General features: G+C 36.3%; 1 protein-coding gene across 16 annotated transcripts in view; it reads right to left on the bottom strand.

The window, feature by feature from the left end:
* Nucleotides 1–2,733: 2,733 nt before the first annotated feature.
* TRIP12 (thyroid hormone receptor interactor 12) overlaps nt 2,734–16,644 on the bottom strand; it is an 83,162-nt gene continuing 69,251 nt past the window's right edge. For 15 of the 16 annotated variants that reach the window (XM_075158247.1, XM_075158239.1, XM_075158246.1 and 12 more), the window contains 10 exons: nt 15,534–15,690; nt 14,254–14,352; nt 13,610–13,724; nt 13,163–13,317; nt 12,490–12,654; nt 11,125–11,289; nt 7,440–7,553; nt 5,538–5,632; nt 5,229–5,332; nt 2,734–4,118 (listed from right to left, as the gene is read on the bottom strand). In XM_075158247.1, coding sequence (XP_075014348.1) covers nt 3,922–4,118; nt 5,229–5,332; nt 5,538–5,632; nt 7,440–7,553; nt 11,125–11,289; nt 12,490–12,654; nt 13,163–13,317; nt 13,610–13,724; nt 14,254–14,352; nt 15,534–15,690 — 1,366 coding nt within the window. In that variant the 3' untranslated portion in view covers nt 2,734–3,921. The remainder of the gene's footprint in view (nt 4,119–5,228; nt 5,333–5,537; nt 5,633–7,439; nt 7,554–11,124; nt 11,290–12,489; nt 12,655–13,162; nt 13,318–13,609; nt 13,725–14,253; nt 14,353–15,533; nt 15,691–16,644) is intronic. The other variant, XM_075158244.1, reaches the window with a different exon arrangement.

The following is a 16,644-nucleotide window of genomic DNA, read 5'->3' on the forward strand; positions in this document are numbered from 1 at the left end:
TCTTCTACCCCAGTCCACTGAAGCAGTTATTCCTTCAGCTATTCACTGTTAGTCACAGGCAGCAGAGCTATGACATTTGTTTCCTATTTGCTGTATAAACATGCATTAATGTTCTGTTAAAATACCTGTGACTGTGCAGCTTATGCTGTTGTGCTGAGGACACTGGGGTGGGGTGACGACTGCTACCCTTGGGGCCACCGACTACACTCATCTGAGAAGAAGCTACTAAAACCACAATCCATGGGAGAGATACAGCTGGTTGAGAGCATGCAGCTGTGACACTCCTGCAAGATCACAGAAAGGCGTCGCACCGCACAGGGGTTTCCCAGTTCAAGCTATCAAGAGATTAGGAAAGTAAAGTAGGAGGAAGAGATGCAAAAAGCCCTGAAAAGGCTCAACTACCAGTAAGATTTCCCCACCCCTTCCAAACTCTTTATTGTAATCCATCTCAGCAAAGCTTTTTATTTTTCCCCATTCTGCCAACAGCTTTAGCTTATAGAAAAGCATTTTGACTTGGGGGGGGGCATGTTCACATTAAAAACAAGGCATTATCCCTCAAGTCAGGTAGACTTTCAGTTCCTGTTAGAAAGCCCTCTGCAGAGGTACAGGCTTCTCGGACGATGGGAACTGGTCTTACTCATTTGAAGATAGGTTGCTGAAAACAGGTGGGACAGGGCCCAGGAATGCTACAGATGACAGACCTACCTCCAGCAGTGGCCAGAAAAGAGGGCACACACGATGCAGGCACTTGGAATTTCATCAGTCCCTGCCCTTAGGCACCCACCTTCTCAGCATAGGAGAGCTCAGTAAGAGAAAGGAGACAGAAAAAAAAATAAAACCAAACATATAGTTGAAGGGAAAGAAAGAAGAATCTAGGCAATTAAATTAGGCGAGCAGTCTGCACATGAAAACTTCAATATCTGATAAAGTTTGGCAATGCTCATGAAGATTTTACACATACTTGTAATTAATTCTTGTACATCTTCCTACAAAATATGAAGTAAAGATGCACTAAACTTACTAATTTATGTCGGATGTGATACTACTTAAATGTTCCCTACACAAAATATTTCTGTATAAAGCAAACATCTAACAAAAAAGAAAAAAAAAAATCACTGCACGAATTCAATAGCAGCTATCAGTGCCTGGATGGCACTTTTTTCCATGAATGATTTTTTGCTGCTCTTGTTAATTTAGGACATGAAATTCATCCAAAATAGTAACTGATGGCTGGTTTTCCCTAAAACCAGTGGAACTTACCATGTTAAAAAAAGCCTCTATTTTAAAAAAGATGACTTCTTATTGTACCTTTTATTATACCTGATAAAGATACACAAAACAGTTCAGTACTAAGATGACTACATGTTCTCCTGAGGGCTACATGGTCCTCAACAGGCATCTGCACACACCTACGATTGACTGTAGTGAGTTTTTTGCTTAATCCAAAGTTCCTGAAAAGGAGGATCTTGCCCCACCCCTCCACTTGTTCTCAACTACTCTTAGATACTACAGTTCTCTTTGCAGTCACCCGAACTGTGACTCTTCAATTTCTTATAATTTACTATCTTTACCTTTTAAGCCAGACTGCTCTTCTAATACACCAAAAGCTCGGTAGGGGGAAAAAGAAGAAAGTGTCACCCAAAAGGGTTTCATTCACTTTTCAGGCCAACTGCATCCTTGGTCTGTGCTGAAAATGACAGCCAGCACAACCAAAATCAATTGTCACCACAGGTACTTGGTTTTTTCCTTCCATTTTGAACAGGCAACCAACAACTTTCTTTCCCCACTGAAAGAGTTATACAATGGCTATATATCAAATTTGAAAACTCCTCAAAATTTCAAAGTCGATGAAAGCCAGATTCTAAAGGGAGACAACATGGGTAAAAAAATATCAATACACATGATATTTTAATACAAAATATTAGCTTTTTTCTTTTTTTTTTTACACAAGTCAGTTTTTTTAAAATATAGAACCTTAAAAAAATGAACAAATTGCTATCCACACACTATAAACACTTTTTTGTGCTCAGTTTGATCAAGTTATCAGAACAATTTAAACACCAGTCCATAGTTTAAACACTGCCTTGAAGTTTTATGAAAACTATGCCGCACTGTGCACTACCATTATTATATGTACAGTGTGAAGCACCTTCTTTCAGTTTTAATACGGTAGTAGAAACTGTTCAGTTATCAGGTTCTTTGTGCAAGGATTTCACATTCTACTCATGCTCATGACAGATTTGCATTACATTTCAGTGGCACTGGTATGAGCAACCACATGTAATTCTGTGAATGTTCACTGGAAGAATGTCCATTACATGTACTGAAATACATATTCTGGAAGTACAAGTTCTTCAGCTAGATAAAAGAAAACTTGTTACTGTTAGTTTAGGGGAAATACTAGCCTGATTAGCCAGAATTTAACAATTTCTAAGCACTGAAATTAATTTTGATTTCTCAAAGTTGAATAAAAGTAAGTAACTATCACATTTTCATAGAGATGAGCTATATAGCAGGTACATCTCAGGAATATTTGTAATCGCCCGTTTTTTGAACCCATAGAAAGAAAAAATTTCCCTCTAAGTTGGAGGTCTTAAAAGGCCTTGTTTTAGTAGCAAATCATCCACAAGTTGTAGGCTGTTAGCCAAGTAGATTTTAGGATGATTTACTTGCATTACAGTAATTTACACAATTGAACTTTATGCATACAGTACAAAACTATGAACAAAAAGGTGAAGCAAACTTTTTTATTTATATTCAGGTAAAAACATTAACCTGATGAAGTAAATTATTGCAGATTTGAGAAATCAGCACATAAAACAGTTGGACAGAGCATTGCTTACAGGTGCTTTATCTGTGTCAAAAGACAAAGGCTGAACTGTTTGTTCCAAGCTAGCGCTGGAGGGGGAAGGAAAAAAAAAAGGAAAAAAAAACTACAAAAGTAACCAGGAGCTTAGATCAAGAACAAGAAAACTGTTTACTCAAACAGGGAATGAAACAACTAATTTGTCTTTTAAAAAAACTTTACATCAATTCGAAATGCTCTGGCCTTACCACAATACACACTGGCCAGCCCAAGCTGTTGGACTTCCACTACATGAAAGAAGTAATTCTTCCTAGCCTCTAGTAAGAGGCTTTTGCTGCCTGAATCACTGTGTAAACAGCTCTAGAGCGTCGACTGGTAAAGGCTGTCGCCATTATATCCTACCACTACAGTAAAACTATGCTATAAGAAAGGTTCTACCTAGTTACAAAGGCTGAATTATATTGACAATATATATTTGATTTCAGTAAAATTTAAATTATCTTAATCAGAGAAAGAGGCATGGAGCGGTTAAATGCCCATGCTAACCAAAAGATAACAATTGTTGAATGTTGCACACAAAAAGAACCAAGTGAATTGCACATCAGACAATACAGGAGGATGGGTAAAATTAGAGGCAGGTGAGGGTACACAGAACTAGTCTACTAAACTAGATTCGTCAAATACATGGTGTATTTTAATTTCTGTACTTATGTACAAAAGTTGTCTTTGGAGGAAAAACTTCAGACTTAGCTAGATGGATACACACAGCCCAGTATTAAACTGCACAGCGACATTTATTGTTCCAGCCTGGAAAAACATCCCTTTTTAAATTTCACACAGCAAAGCAAGTTAAAAACTTCACTCATCAAATAAATGATAATTTAAACAAGAACTTGCTAAAGAAACCTTGTCACAACAACTTTTAGGGCCTGATCACTTTAAGTCCATAGGGGCCTTTAACGAATATCAACCAAGTGTCTTTGTTTATAATCTGCAAGCCGTTTTTCTACAACAAGAAGGCGTAACACGTTTCCTTGACTCAGGTGATATATTTAGAAAAGAATCATGAGTTTCTCTTTTGCTGTAACAGGCAGACATTGCATTTGTCATTGTGATCAGGAAAGATGGAATGACTGCTGCCCTTCTCTTGCAGCTATCAAGAGTTTTTCACGCATTATCTCAATAGTTGAATAGTCCGGCAATTTGAGATAGTTCACACAAGTCATTACTGAGGGCAAGAAATCATCTGGATTCTCTGTAGACTCAAATGTCTTGCGTACAATTGTCAACGGAGGATTCAAACTTCGAAAGCCTATTATTGAGAAAAGACATTCAGAATAAGGTTGTTTCTCTTGAAAACCCACAATTAACACTGTAGACATCTAACAGTGACAGAAGCATGCATTTCGTAACTGATGACTTAATCTCCATTTTTAAAAGTTTAGAATATGGCTTTGTAAGGCCACGTAGCAAGCTAAAAAAACACCTAAAATCCTTTCTGTAGATTAGTTTTCCAAGATGAATTAAAAAAAAGAAATAAGCTAGACTCATCTAACTTTTAATTGTGTTCTGTGTTTGTAAAAAAACCTATTCCAATCCAATATTTTTAAGAGTTTGTTGGTTTCATACACATTTTCTAAGATTCCCAGAAGTTATCTATGACTGTCGTACCTTATTTTTTTTACTCCAGCTAAGGTTTTTATACTCCTAACCCTCAATCCTGTCTGCACCATCTCTCCCCAAAAGAGCTCTGAAAAAATTTTTTTAAAAAGAATCAACTCTTTCTTATAATGTCAATTCTTTAACTAGAAAACAGCCCCAAACCCCAAAGAATGTAAGTAATGGAACAGATGCATAAATTCTGTTTTTACTTGCAAAGTGTTCAGCTGAGAATACGGTAAAATGTGTATTCTATAATGGTCCCTAGCAAAGACAGCAAATTCCTCAGTTTTCCTCATTGCCTCTCATCTAAATTCTGAAATTCAAAAGGGGGAGAAATTAAAGTTTATCACTATGCTAGTATTGTCTCCTTTCTAGAAAAAAAGATTATTGTTTCCAGGTAGCAATGCATCATTTTGTTGTTGTCATAGCTTAATGCACCTCTAGCCAAGGAATACAATATTAAGGGTTTTCAGTTTTGTTTAAATTTTGAACTATTTTTTGCCTTCCGGTAGGTTATCTGGTAACATAAATTAAACCTGGAGAGAGTCAACTGAATGAAATGTCATGAGATTAACACAAAATTTGAGAATTCTACCTGAAGTCTACCCAGCCACTTCTGAAACTAGGAATGTCAAACAAGTATGAACCTCTTAAATATACAGATAGGTAATTTTTTCCTATACTGAAATAATCCACTTATTCTGAAATGTATTAATAATACTGATTTCATATATAGCAGTATGTGATAAACAAAACCTACCTCCTACAGGCAGTCTGGGGCTACCTGTCACAAACTGAAGAAACAGTCTTTGCTGCTCACTATCAAAGCTACTGAGAATTTCAAAGAGATACTTCACTGCTCGACTAAGGAAGGAAAAGAGCAAGGTATTATTATTTTGTTTATAGTTAAAATAATTGCATCAGATTCATATTCAGTGCAGTATGAATATTTTCAAATAAATTTCATATAATTCTTTTAGCTTGAATAACAGTATGTCAGAATTATTTAAATACGTATTTTCTAGTGCTAGTATTTATTTATTTTTTAATAAGACCAACACCATATTACCTGTCATGTGTATAACCGTGATCTGGCCTGCAACATTCCATTAAAGTCTTTGCATCCCAAGTGTCTGTTTTACTGCCGCACAAGAGCTGCTCCAACTATAAAATTAAAAAACAAGGAAGGAAATTTTCCCCTTTAGAACTTGAGGTAGAACAATTAGTGTCCATTCTGACTACTATTAGAGCATTCTACTTTCTGGAATGGCTTGCTGCAAAACAACCTCAGTCACCCCAAGCAATCCTCCCAAATTCTTTGAATGCAATAGCTTCGTCCCAGTGACAGCCTCATTTGCCTTTGCATACAATCCACTACCACATGAAATGCTGAATATATCTCTTGGAACAGAGACGGTCCTAATAAGCAATTTACACTGGAGAACCAAAAAAGCCTTAATTTGTTGGAAATCTCACAATTTTTAAAGAAATCTAGGGGAATGGGAAGAATAGTGTGTTTACACTTGCTTTTTAGAACTCTGAGCTCTTCTTTGAAAGAAAAAAAAAAAGTCCTTAGACAGAGATGGATCTGTCAGACAGCAGTTTTGTATGTAAATTATTTTGCCTATTCTTCCTATGCACTTGGGCAAGCAGACATGACAGGCTACAGCCAAAACATTAAAAGCTTCTACAGACGTCCTTCTAGGATACAGGAGGAGTTGTAAAGACCCAATATCAGTAAAATCAGAGGTTTGACACACCTATCTGTTCTGTCCGTGAACAAAAGAATTTTACAAGTTTTTTGTAATAATTTAGGAATGGTTTGTAAAAAGATTCAAATGGCTGTATAGCTATCAGCAACAGAACACATGTATACCCTATTAAGGAAAGGACGTCTTATATCTCACACTACTCCTATGGCTTAAACTTTGATCAACTACATTAGTAGATTAGCAGTAGACTAGTGTCTGTATTTTAAAATTTCCAAGCATAAGCAAGCATCAAACCATGCCAAACAACGACAAGACAGAAAAACAGCATCACATATACTACAAAACAGAGAAGTTTCGGTAAAACACTGGAGAAACTAGAATAATCTGCCACTTCTATTAGCCTTAAATTTGTTGCAGAAAAAAAGGTCTTGGTACTCTTTGAAAGTAGTACCAACAGAGAGGCATGAAGAAGAATCACTATGAGCAGTTACAGATTTCAGCTTTAAGACACTCCATTGCAAAGCACCAAGAACAAGAGTGTAACACAAAGGCTTGGTTAACACACTGCTTCAGAGCATGCTTAACATTTCTTCGTGAAGTTAAAGGTGTAAGTTTATGAAGGTAAACAAACCCTTGGAAGCACAGTCTTCAAATAAACTCCCTAAAGGCAGAGTAATAAAACATTCTTTTCTTCTAGTCCAGACAACCATAATTGTGTCTCAATTCAGGCCACTTAAGAGTGCAAGAATTTTACAAGGAAATTTATACGGTGGATGGCGAGAACAAGGCAAGACCAACTATCCTTATTCTTTACCCCTTCATCTGAAACTCCTCTTACTGTCTAAAGCTTTGCTAAAGAGCTGACTACTTGTTTTTATAGAACATCCAAGTTGCATCCACATTTATAGCTACTAAGAGGTACTGCAATACAAGGAGTTAATTAAAGTATCCATACCAATATAGAGAGCCTGCATATATAAATTTAAGCACTTTTTCTCAGAAAAGCTGGATACACTCAGCTTAAAAGAAAATTGAGCTGTTCATAATAAAAGCATCAAATAAATGACCGCCGAACACAGAAATCTTTAACATTTAAGTATGCAATTTAAAGGTCACCAAGTTTTACTAATATGCATCAGAAACGTAATGTAATCAGACTCTGTCACAACTGCACTGCATCCAGTGCATACCTAGGTTCAGATTGTCCATACGTATAGATACAAGGTTATAAAAGCATCAGTAAAAACAGCTTTACCAACCTCCTCAGGATAGAAGTACTGAAGATGACTGAGGGGGAAGACTGATTCAAATCCATCTCTGAATGAGTCAAACTGTCTGGCAACACCTTCATTTAGTGCCCAGAATATAACCAACTGCAGGGAAGAAAAAGAAAAAAAAAAAAGTCCTTTGAACAAAGGAAGCATGGAATGATCACTACTGTACAAAAGACTACAGCTGCAGAAAAAAACTCTACAGAAGCCTAGCCATATGCTCACTGTAGTTGTGGCAGAGTTTGAACTTTGATTCATGGAGCTGCTCTACGGCATTGCCTCATTCTGCCGTAATTCATAAGCTCATACTGCTGCATGCGTGCCAGCGCAGTGCTGCTGCAATGACACAGACTTTGTTGGGTTTTTTCTTTACAACTTTCTCATGTGGTCTGTCATTTCAAATTAGCAAAAGTAATTTGGAGTTCAAACAACCCCATATTTAGAACAACCTAAGCATGCACCTCATGCAGAGTTTAAACAACTTATTTGCCTTTATTTTTGATAAAACAAGGTTAATACATGGAATTCAGAATAGCTGGTTAAACTGATCCTATTTAACAAAACATTTTAAAACAAATCTGAACATTTATTAGATATTTTTAGAAGCCTAACCTAGATGTTCTCTCTGTACACTGATATCCATTTAAAATTCAGCAACAGAAACAGAAGTCCTTAGGGCATCATTGGTGGTATTACATTAGTTACCCCCACAGAAACATATTGGTCCCCTTTTCTAATATATAGTTACAAAAAGTAACTTTAGACTTGATAAAAGTCTTGGAAAAAAAAAAAAGAAGTAACTTCATTTCATGTTTCTGGGATTTGGTAAGAATCATAAGGCAAAAGACAGTAAGACAATAGTCTAGGCTTTTTAGGTGTTTTTCTGTTTTGTTTTTGTATCTGCAGTTACCTTCTCAGGATTAAATTCACCTTCCAAAGTGGACAGCACATACTGAAACAATAATCACTGTGGGGGAGGGAAGAGGACATGACACGAACAAGACCAAATTTCTTTTAAATCTCCTGCAGCCAGTATTTCTCCACTAAATTAAAAAAATATATTATACATGGCAGATTGCATGCCAAGTTCAGATTCTTTTGTCAGTTAGTGCTACCAATGATTACACTTGCGTTGGCTACCCTCAACTCTAGCAGGAAATGAAGACTGGTTGTAAAAGATGTGTTGTCAACACACAGCTACTAGTTTTTAAATGTGTTAGAAGCTCTCACCTGGAATGCTGAGAAAAGCTTTGAAAGACATTTAAGGATGCATCTGAATATGCTTAAAAACCTCACTGATACTGCTGGGCTCCTGAAGCAAGTATTTAACCCTGTCCCAGGGTTACTTGTTCCAGAAAGCTCTCAGGTATGAAAGCCTATTAGGATCTGTCGATAAGCTTTCCTAAAAGAGTCAGGCATTGAATTTCAGATAAGATACATACCCCTACTTTCACACATCAAGTTGTAATACTGAAGAGCAAGCTGGTAAGCATCAGCAGCACAGAAGGCTGTTCTACTGCGTTCTATAACGTAGAATATTCTATGGCTGTTCTAGCAGCAGAGTTTCTGACTTAGGACTGTGATTACTTTTTATGACCAGGAGCATGTGGCAAAATCAGCTGCACTGTATTCTTGTAGATTCAAAGAGGAGATCAAGTTGTTAGGCAAGAAAATGCACTCCAGAAACTTTTTGTCCACAAATTTAGAACAAGCAGGTTGGCCTCTTTCTTTATAGTACAGGGGAGAAGAGGGAAGAAAAAAATAAAAAAAAAAGAGAGAATAAAGACTTTCACTATACTGGTAGCTGAAATAGTTCTACTTTCTGATAAAAGTAGCTCCTGTGGGAACCATCCTTGGGGAAAAAAAGGGAGGTGGAGGGTTGAATGACATGACTGCAGGAGAGGCATGAAGAGTAACAGTAAGATACCCTAGCTTTATAAACTACTTTTAATGGTAATCCACACACAAGATTTTAATGAAAATGACATTTTCAGAGCAGGGCAGCTGACCCACAGGGAGCTGTACAGGCTAGCTGGTAAGTTAAACACACTGCTTCTAAATTGCAATTCATCATACTTTTGATACAGAGGACGCTGATTTTCTCTCTGAAATCTTTTCCATTTCCTTGACATCATCTGCAATGCTAATCATTGGGATCTAGTTTAAATCTCCTCTATAAGGCATATAAAAACAAGGATAGAAAAACTGCACGAGTGTCCTTTAAAGAAAATAGTCCCAAAAGTTTTTTAGAAAGAAGCGGAAAGCAAGCTTTCTGTAGTGATCTGCTTTTCCTTCACAATGCCAGAGGCCTGCAACAGGACAACTACAGGACATCCGAGATGTCTGCAAGCCTTTCTCAGCATATCTGATACCTGATACGTGTTACCTAGAAGGAAAAAAACTGACTGCAAATTGTACGAAAATCAGACCTGAAAGCTCAGCTTTCCTCAGTAAACAGAGACTGCAAATGCTGTTTCTAACAAGCTATGGTTGTTGGCATTGCCCATCTGCAAGTCTGCAAACAGCTTTATGTCCAAATATGTTCAATTTTATAAGTGATTCTTGACTAGCAGAATTTGCTTTCAACAAATAAAGATATGAGAACCGGGTATGTGCATAACAGCTTGAATTAGGAAGATGAACAGCAACTGCTCAATATTCAGTTGTAAAGATTATGGAATAACTTTGCAAAGTTCTCAGTTGATATCCAGGAGCTTATATGCCCCTTACTGAATCATTTCTACCAAAATATCAGATATCAGTTTCTTATCAGTGCTTGAAAATCTTAACAGTCCTCAGAGTGAAATTAGCAGCAGACTAACCTGTCAGAAAATGCATTATTTAGGAATTGGAATAATGGCTTTTTCATGATGCAATCAATCATTCTTACCTCCACCCCACCACCCCACTCATGACTTCATATGATAATATTGCATTCTTCCTTCCTTTCCTCATCTCTTTTTCCAGGCTGTTTTTAAGCTATTCCCTTTAACGCTTTCTTATGCGGAAACAGTTTCCTACCTTTGTTCAGCAGTATCACCCTTTTGTCTTTCTAGGTTTTATGTCCCTTCTGACGTAGGAATAATCAATATGCAGGTATACTGTCGAATTATTATGGCACTATTTTCTTCTCTGTTCCTTACCTTTTTTTTTTAATCGTTTGGGTTTTTTGTTTGTTTGGTTTTGGTTTTGTGGGTTTTTTTGGGTTTTGACTTGCAACTGAGCTGATGTTTTCTTAAGTCTGACTCCAAAAAAATTCACTATTATTATGGCAGTTCAAAGCCCACTGAAGTGTGGGTGCTAAATCACTATGGCAAACAAATTAGTTATCATACACAGATGTGGGAACGTGTTAAAAGATTCTGAAAGTCCACAGCTCAAATTACTCCACTTACTACAACACTCTTTATCCAGAAAACCGTACTTCTGACGACTTCATTACATGTAAACCAGTCTTTTTTGTACTATAAAATTTTCAAGTCAGGTGCACTGACTAGGATTCAAACAGTTTTTCTGTAGTAGTAAGCTAGTACAGAACAGAAGCAATCAGTAGGAAAGTTATTGCTGTGCCCAGTTCACGAGAATGAACTGAAATATATATGGAAACAAACTACTTGGGAGCAAGGTGAGAAAGAATAAAGAAAGTTTTACTCCTAGCTTTGCTTTTACGTACTCTGAGATACTCCTCTAAATTGTGGATGGTGACTGGTGTATCTTTTCCCCCTTTTTTCAGTTCTATATTAGGAAATCCAGGAAGTGTGAAGTCCAGCCCCAGATCTTCCACCGAGCAGCCATTCATAGTCAAAGCCTCCAACGCATACTGTAGACTTTCTTTGGTCTAAAAAATTGGAAATGAAAACCAGTGAGAATAATTCATTCACATTAACTTATCCAAAAGTTATGACTTCTAAAGCAATTTTGACTAAGTAAACATTTCTATAAGAATATTACTGTTAATATTGTTACAGTACTCCTTGCTTTCCTTCTATGTTTTTCATACATAACAGTAATCCAAGACAAACAAATTAAACTATCTAATGGATAAACTTGAAAGATCGTAACAGTACACTTTTTCCTAGCAATTTTGCTATTACTTTAACTTCCTGCATATTATTTATTTAGAAAACACTACTGCAAGAGAAGGAGATGTGTAATATGGTAAGGCTCTTAGGCTGTGTTTTTTCCTTAGAATAGTTAATGGCATTCATATTTGGCATGCATACTGACATTTTTCAGCTTTCATCCACCAGGTTTCAGGTTTTTCAAACTCTTGTTGGGAAATTAAAAGTGGTGATCAAGGAGAGAAAGTGAGACAGTGAGGTGAAGAGGACCAAAGGCCCACAAGTTTGCAATAACTTCACTAGTAACAAAGCAGATGTATTAAGAGTATAAATTACACTGGATGCTAGAAAGAGCATGCATGCCAAAGACCTTTTATCACTACTCTGCAACAGTGAATGGTACTATTTTTAGCTAAGAGTAGATAACCTTGAAAAATTAAGACTCTGTATCTATAGAAGAACCTGTATGCTCACATATGAAGCCACTTTACACCAGTTCTGCATACAGCTTTCAGTGGGGGAGGAAAAAACTCACAAAAGGCATTCCTAAGAAAACCAGAAAATTTTACTAAACCAACTAATAAAAAAAAGCCAAACCTTTTGAATGTTCAAAAATCAAGGATAGATTTTTTTTTTCCTCTGCTATTGAAGTTGGTTAGTCTTTTCGAAGTGAACAAAAAAGAGAAGTTACCTTAGGCAAACATCTGGCAGTTTTAGCCATTTCTAGCCTGTGTTTAATCACACAGAAGAATCCCATGATAAATTTCTAATGTTAGAGTCTACATTACAAAAAGATCGTGTTATAATTACTAGACAATGATTTAATAACATTAGAACTACTCCTTTTATTAGAATGAAGTCATTATCACTATTACCATCAGTATTATGCATTATCATACACTCTCAATTACGGCTACTTCATAAAATCCAAACGTGTGTGAAGATGCACTCTTCCATTCTTAGCATTACTTCCTCACCTGTGTTTTGTCCTGTTCAAGTCTTTTCTTTTGTCTTACAATATCTTCAAGGTGATATATTGATTTGGCTACCACTGGATCAATACTGAACAAGTCATGCGATGTCAAGGAAGTTTCCTGTCGTAACATCCATTTATAAAAAGGAAGTCCAAGAGGAAGGTCCACCTGGAAATTGAAACTTTTAGTATTGAACTGTCTTCCAAAACTGTATCTTTTGCTATTTTATCTCTTGACTAGATCTAGAATACTATTTACTAATTCATAGTTCTGGCCCATACCAAAACACCATGTCTGAGCATTTTTACCTGAGAAATTTACAGTCGAGAAAACACAATTGACTGCCTAGTGCATATACGTTAGAGCAATCATCAAGCTAGCAGCTGGAATAGTAAGACCAAAATGTTCTTGAAAGAACATTGGAGAGAGATTGCAACACACGGCAGGCAATGGCTTTTCCTGTTTTCACTATGGTCTCAAAATCCACTGTAAAGATCTGCAACATACACTACCCTTTTCCCCTCAAAAGCTCAGCTGCATCTCCCCCCACCCTGTCCAAACTGCTAGAGCTGAAAATAATTCCATGCAATTCTTAATGCTATTTTTTTCCCCAATGCAGCCAGAACTAGAATTTTCATTTAACCCTTCAGAATCGCATTTTCCTTTTTATTCTCACCAGTCTAAAATCCATGATTGCCTTGGCCATTAGTTTTCCCAGAAAGCGGAACTTCATTTTAACTTTTGCAATGTGAGCTGGCTTGGCTGTTCTACCAAAAGGAAGTGCAAAAAGGCCTTGAAGGTTATGGATGTACTTGGTACCTTCCTGGCTTCCTGTTGAAAAAGAAAGAAAAAACAGAAGTTCAATTACATACACTGCTAGTTTCATTCCAGACACCAGTTTGAAAGCTGCTATCAGATAACCATAACCTAAAGCTTCTTATAAAATCAAAAAAAAAAAAACAACCAAACAAACCACAAAGATAATCACACATTGTCACGAGGCATATTACCTGACCACAAACTGAGGTGCTCTTTCAATCAAAGCCATTCACGTCATTAAAGTCAACTGAGAATCAATTCAATATTAGATCAACATTGATAGTTTAGGTATTAAAACATTTACCTTTTGGATTGGCTAAAGTCACTTCTTCTCCCCTCCAAAGGCCTAAGTCTGCTCTCTGTAGTTCCTGAGATACAAGTGCATAGAACTCTAGTGTGGGGCCTAGGCCTGTGCCAACCTTCGGGGGAGGGAGGGTGTGGGGAGAGGAGGGGGAATGAGATAAATAAATAAATGAGTCCATTAGGTCAGTTTAAATATCAAAATCTTCACTTAGTCTGAGAAATATAGTACATTATTGGCTATAAAGAAGAATGCATTGCAAAAAGCATCTAGAGAACCTAACTACGCCAACATTTACAATACGACTGAGACAGCTTGGAAAGACCACGTATCAGAGGAAATAGTAGTGGAATAAAAGTATTAACCACCTAATGATCACATTATAGAAGAAACACACACAGCTGTTTGCTTAGAGTTAGGAAAAAAATGTGCTCTGCAGAGTAAGACTGATTATGAAATTTAGTAGATCAGAAAGTTTCTCCTAGCAACTAAAAATCACAATTAGGGATAATTAATAGATAAAATTTTGTGGCACCAGCAATGGGAAGGACCAAGAGTCTGCCCAAGTCATTCTATGAAAGTTGTAGGTTTTTTGTATTTATCTTCAGTAAAAAGGAGTTAAATTAGACTGCATTGATATTACTTACTTCATTCTCATACTGGATTTCCAACATGGCTCTTGAACTGCCTAGATCCTGCATCACAGATTCTGCCTGTTTCAACAGCTCATCTCTGTTCACAGTGCGCTACACATTAGAGAAGTTTTAAGTAGTGAAATTATGTCTGTAAGTCCCAGCTCCCAAGGCAGTTACAACAGGAAAAGAATTAGTTATGCAAGTTTTTCCACCCCATGCTAATAATTCCACAGTTCAACAATTTGTAAGCTTATACTTTGATAAAATAATTCTTCCTTCTATATGAAAACTGACTAGAATTAAAGTGTTCAATTTAAAATGAAAAACCAATGCTTACATTTGTATGAGTATAACTAATAGGTACTACTCTTGCCAAGAATCTGGCAGTAGGACTACAACATAGCAGAGAAGTGTTGTCATGTGATGTTACATACGTCAAAATAATATGTGGAGAAGAAAACCCAGAATAAAAATGCCAAAATCCAGAAACCTAAAGGAATAATCTTAAACCCCGCCCTTGCAGATTCTCTAGTAGGGAAAGTGGCAGGTTTCAAAAAACAAAACAAACACCAAACAAACAAAAAAAACCCAAAACCAAAAAAAAACCCACCGCAGCAGCACTGGGATTCCTACATATTGGAAGCTATATTCTAGTTGAACTAGATTCTCACGTCTCTTGTTTTTTTTTCCCTAGAGGTATTCAAGATCATATAGCAAATCTACATGATACAGCAGATCTTAGTTTAAGATAACATCTCTCCAGACTCAGGGCAGTCACCCAAGACTCCCTCAATTTAAAACAGTCACAGCTCAGTTTTATTATGTTGTGACAGGAGGTTTAATACTCTCCCAGGATACAACAACGTTTTTGTTTATTCAGGTAACACTTCAGGGTCTAAAATCTATTGCTTGAATTATTCTGAAATGCTACATTAAGCAAAACAGAGGTTTACAAAGCTAATATATGGAAATATCACTAATGTAACCTAAAACTTAAGAGTTCATTCTTATAGTTTCAGAAATTATGTCAAGACCCAAATTCAAAATTAAGCAGGATGTGAGAAAGCAGTGTAGCATACTCTAGCCCCTTCTGCCACCTAGTGGCAGACACCTAGAAGACATTGTGCTTTCTACTCGGGGGCTTTTAAATGATTAAAAACAAACCTCCCCTTCGTCAGTATACTACCAAAACCTTAAGTTTTACAAGTAAATCTTGCTCACAATGATATTTCTTAAAGACAATATAAAAACAAACAGATCATTCATTCCATTTTTAAACAAGATATACCTACTTTTTTCCTGTCCAGTCGCGGTGCCACTCTGCTATCCTGAGAATCTGATTGATTGATTTCTGGATTAGTATCCAGTAGTCTTTGCATGGCTCGATCACGATCAAAAGCAGTTACATAAAACAGCATTTGACGGGTATCAAATGGAAAGAAAAATGGGCTGTAAAGAGCATTGGATTAGTTAGCTGGGTTCCAACTAGCATCTATGACTATAGTTTAGTTTAAAATACAGTAGAAATGTAGTATGCCTGAAATCAGTGCTTTATTAAACACTGTAGTAAAAGCAGCCTCCAAAGGAAGCCTTCCAGAATGCACTTTAGTTTTAGTTACAATGCTTATGAGCAAAAGTCTAGAAATGGAATTTAATATAAGAAGGAACACAAAAAATTCCAAAAACTTCTAACTCTTCCAGAAAAATAACTCAAAATACTTGAATGCCTTGGCTATGCAAAGTTTGTATCAGAAAATAAATATTTTTTTACTTGTTCACACCTGTTTTACAATTAGTAAATCTAACTTAGATCAAAGATTTTGAGAAGGTGGCTCAAGCTCCCATATTTGGGGGGGAGAGAACCTGCCTACAGCAGCACCAGCATTCTACCTTCCACCATTTTCAAAAAACACTAAATAATCTGTGAGAGACTATCACAGAAACGTCTTATTTTAATTTACCAGTTGTACTGTTCTCAAAGGCATATGCACGTTAACAGTGTAGTCCTCCACTGACATTTAAGTGAAAAGGCAGTTTTACTGAACAAATACTGCTACAGATGTTTGTATAAGAATATACATTCATACTCATCATTTGTTATCTCGAATGTTTATGAAGAAATTTAGAGATCTTATTTTAAACATGAAAAACCAAATAGTTTCTCTAGAGTATGTATTTCCAGTCAATTGTCACCAAAGTTGCTTCAATTAATATACTTGAAAAATCCAAAGAATGTCAACTCTGATTTCTCATTCTTTCAAGTGCAAGAGTTTACAGCTTATACTCTGTATCAAGATACTACAAAGTACTATGAATATAACTTTATAAAAACTATTTATAATATTTTATCAGTAATTATAAAAAATATTTTCCTTTGTACCATATTGAATATACTAAGATAAA

This window comes from Calonectris borealis, chromosome 9, assembly GCF_964195595.1.
Source record: "Calonectris borealis chromosome 9, bCalBor7.hap1.2, whole genome shotgun sequence".
Lineage (NCBI taxonomy): Eukaryota > Metazoa > Chordata > Aves > Procellariiformes > Procellariidae > Calonectris > Calonectris borealis.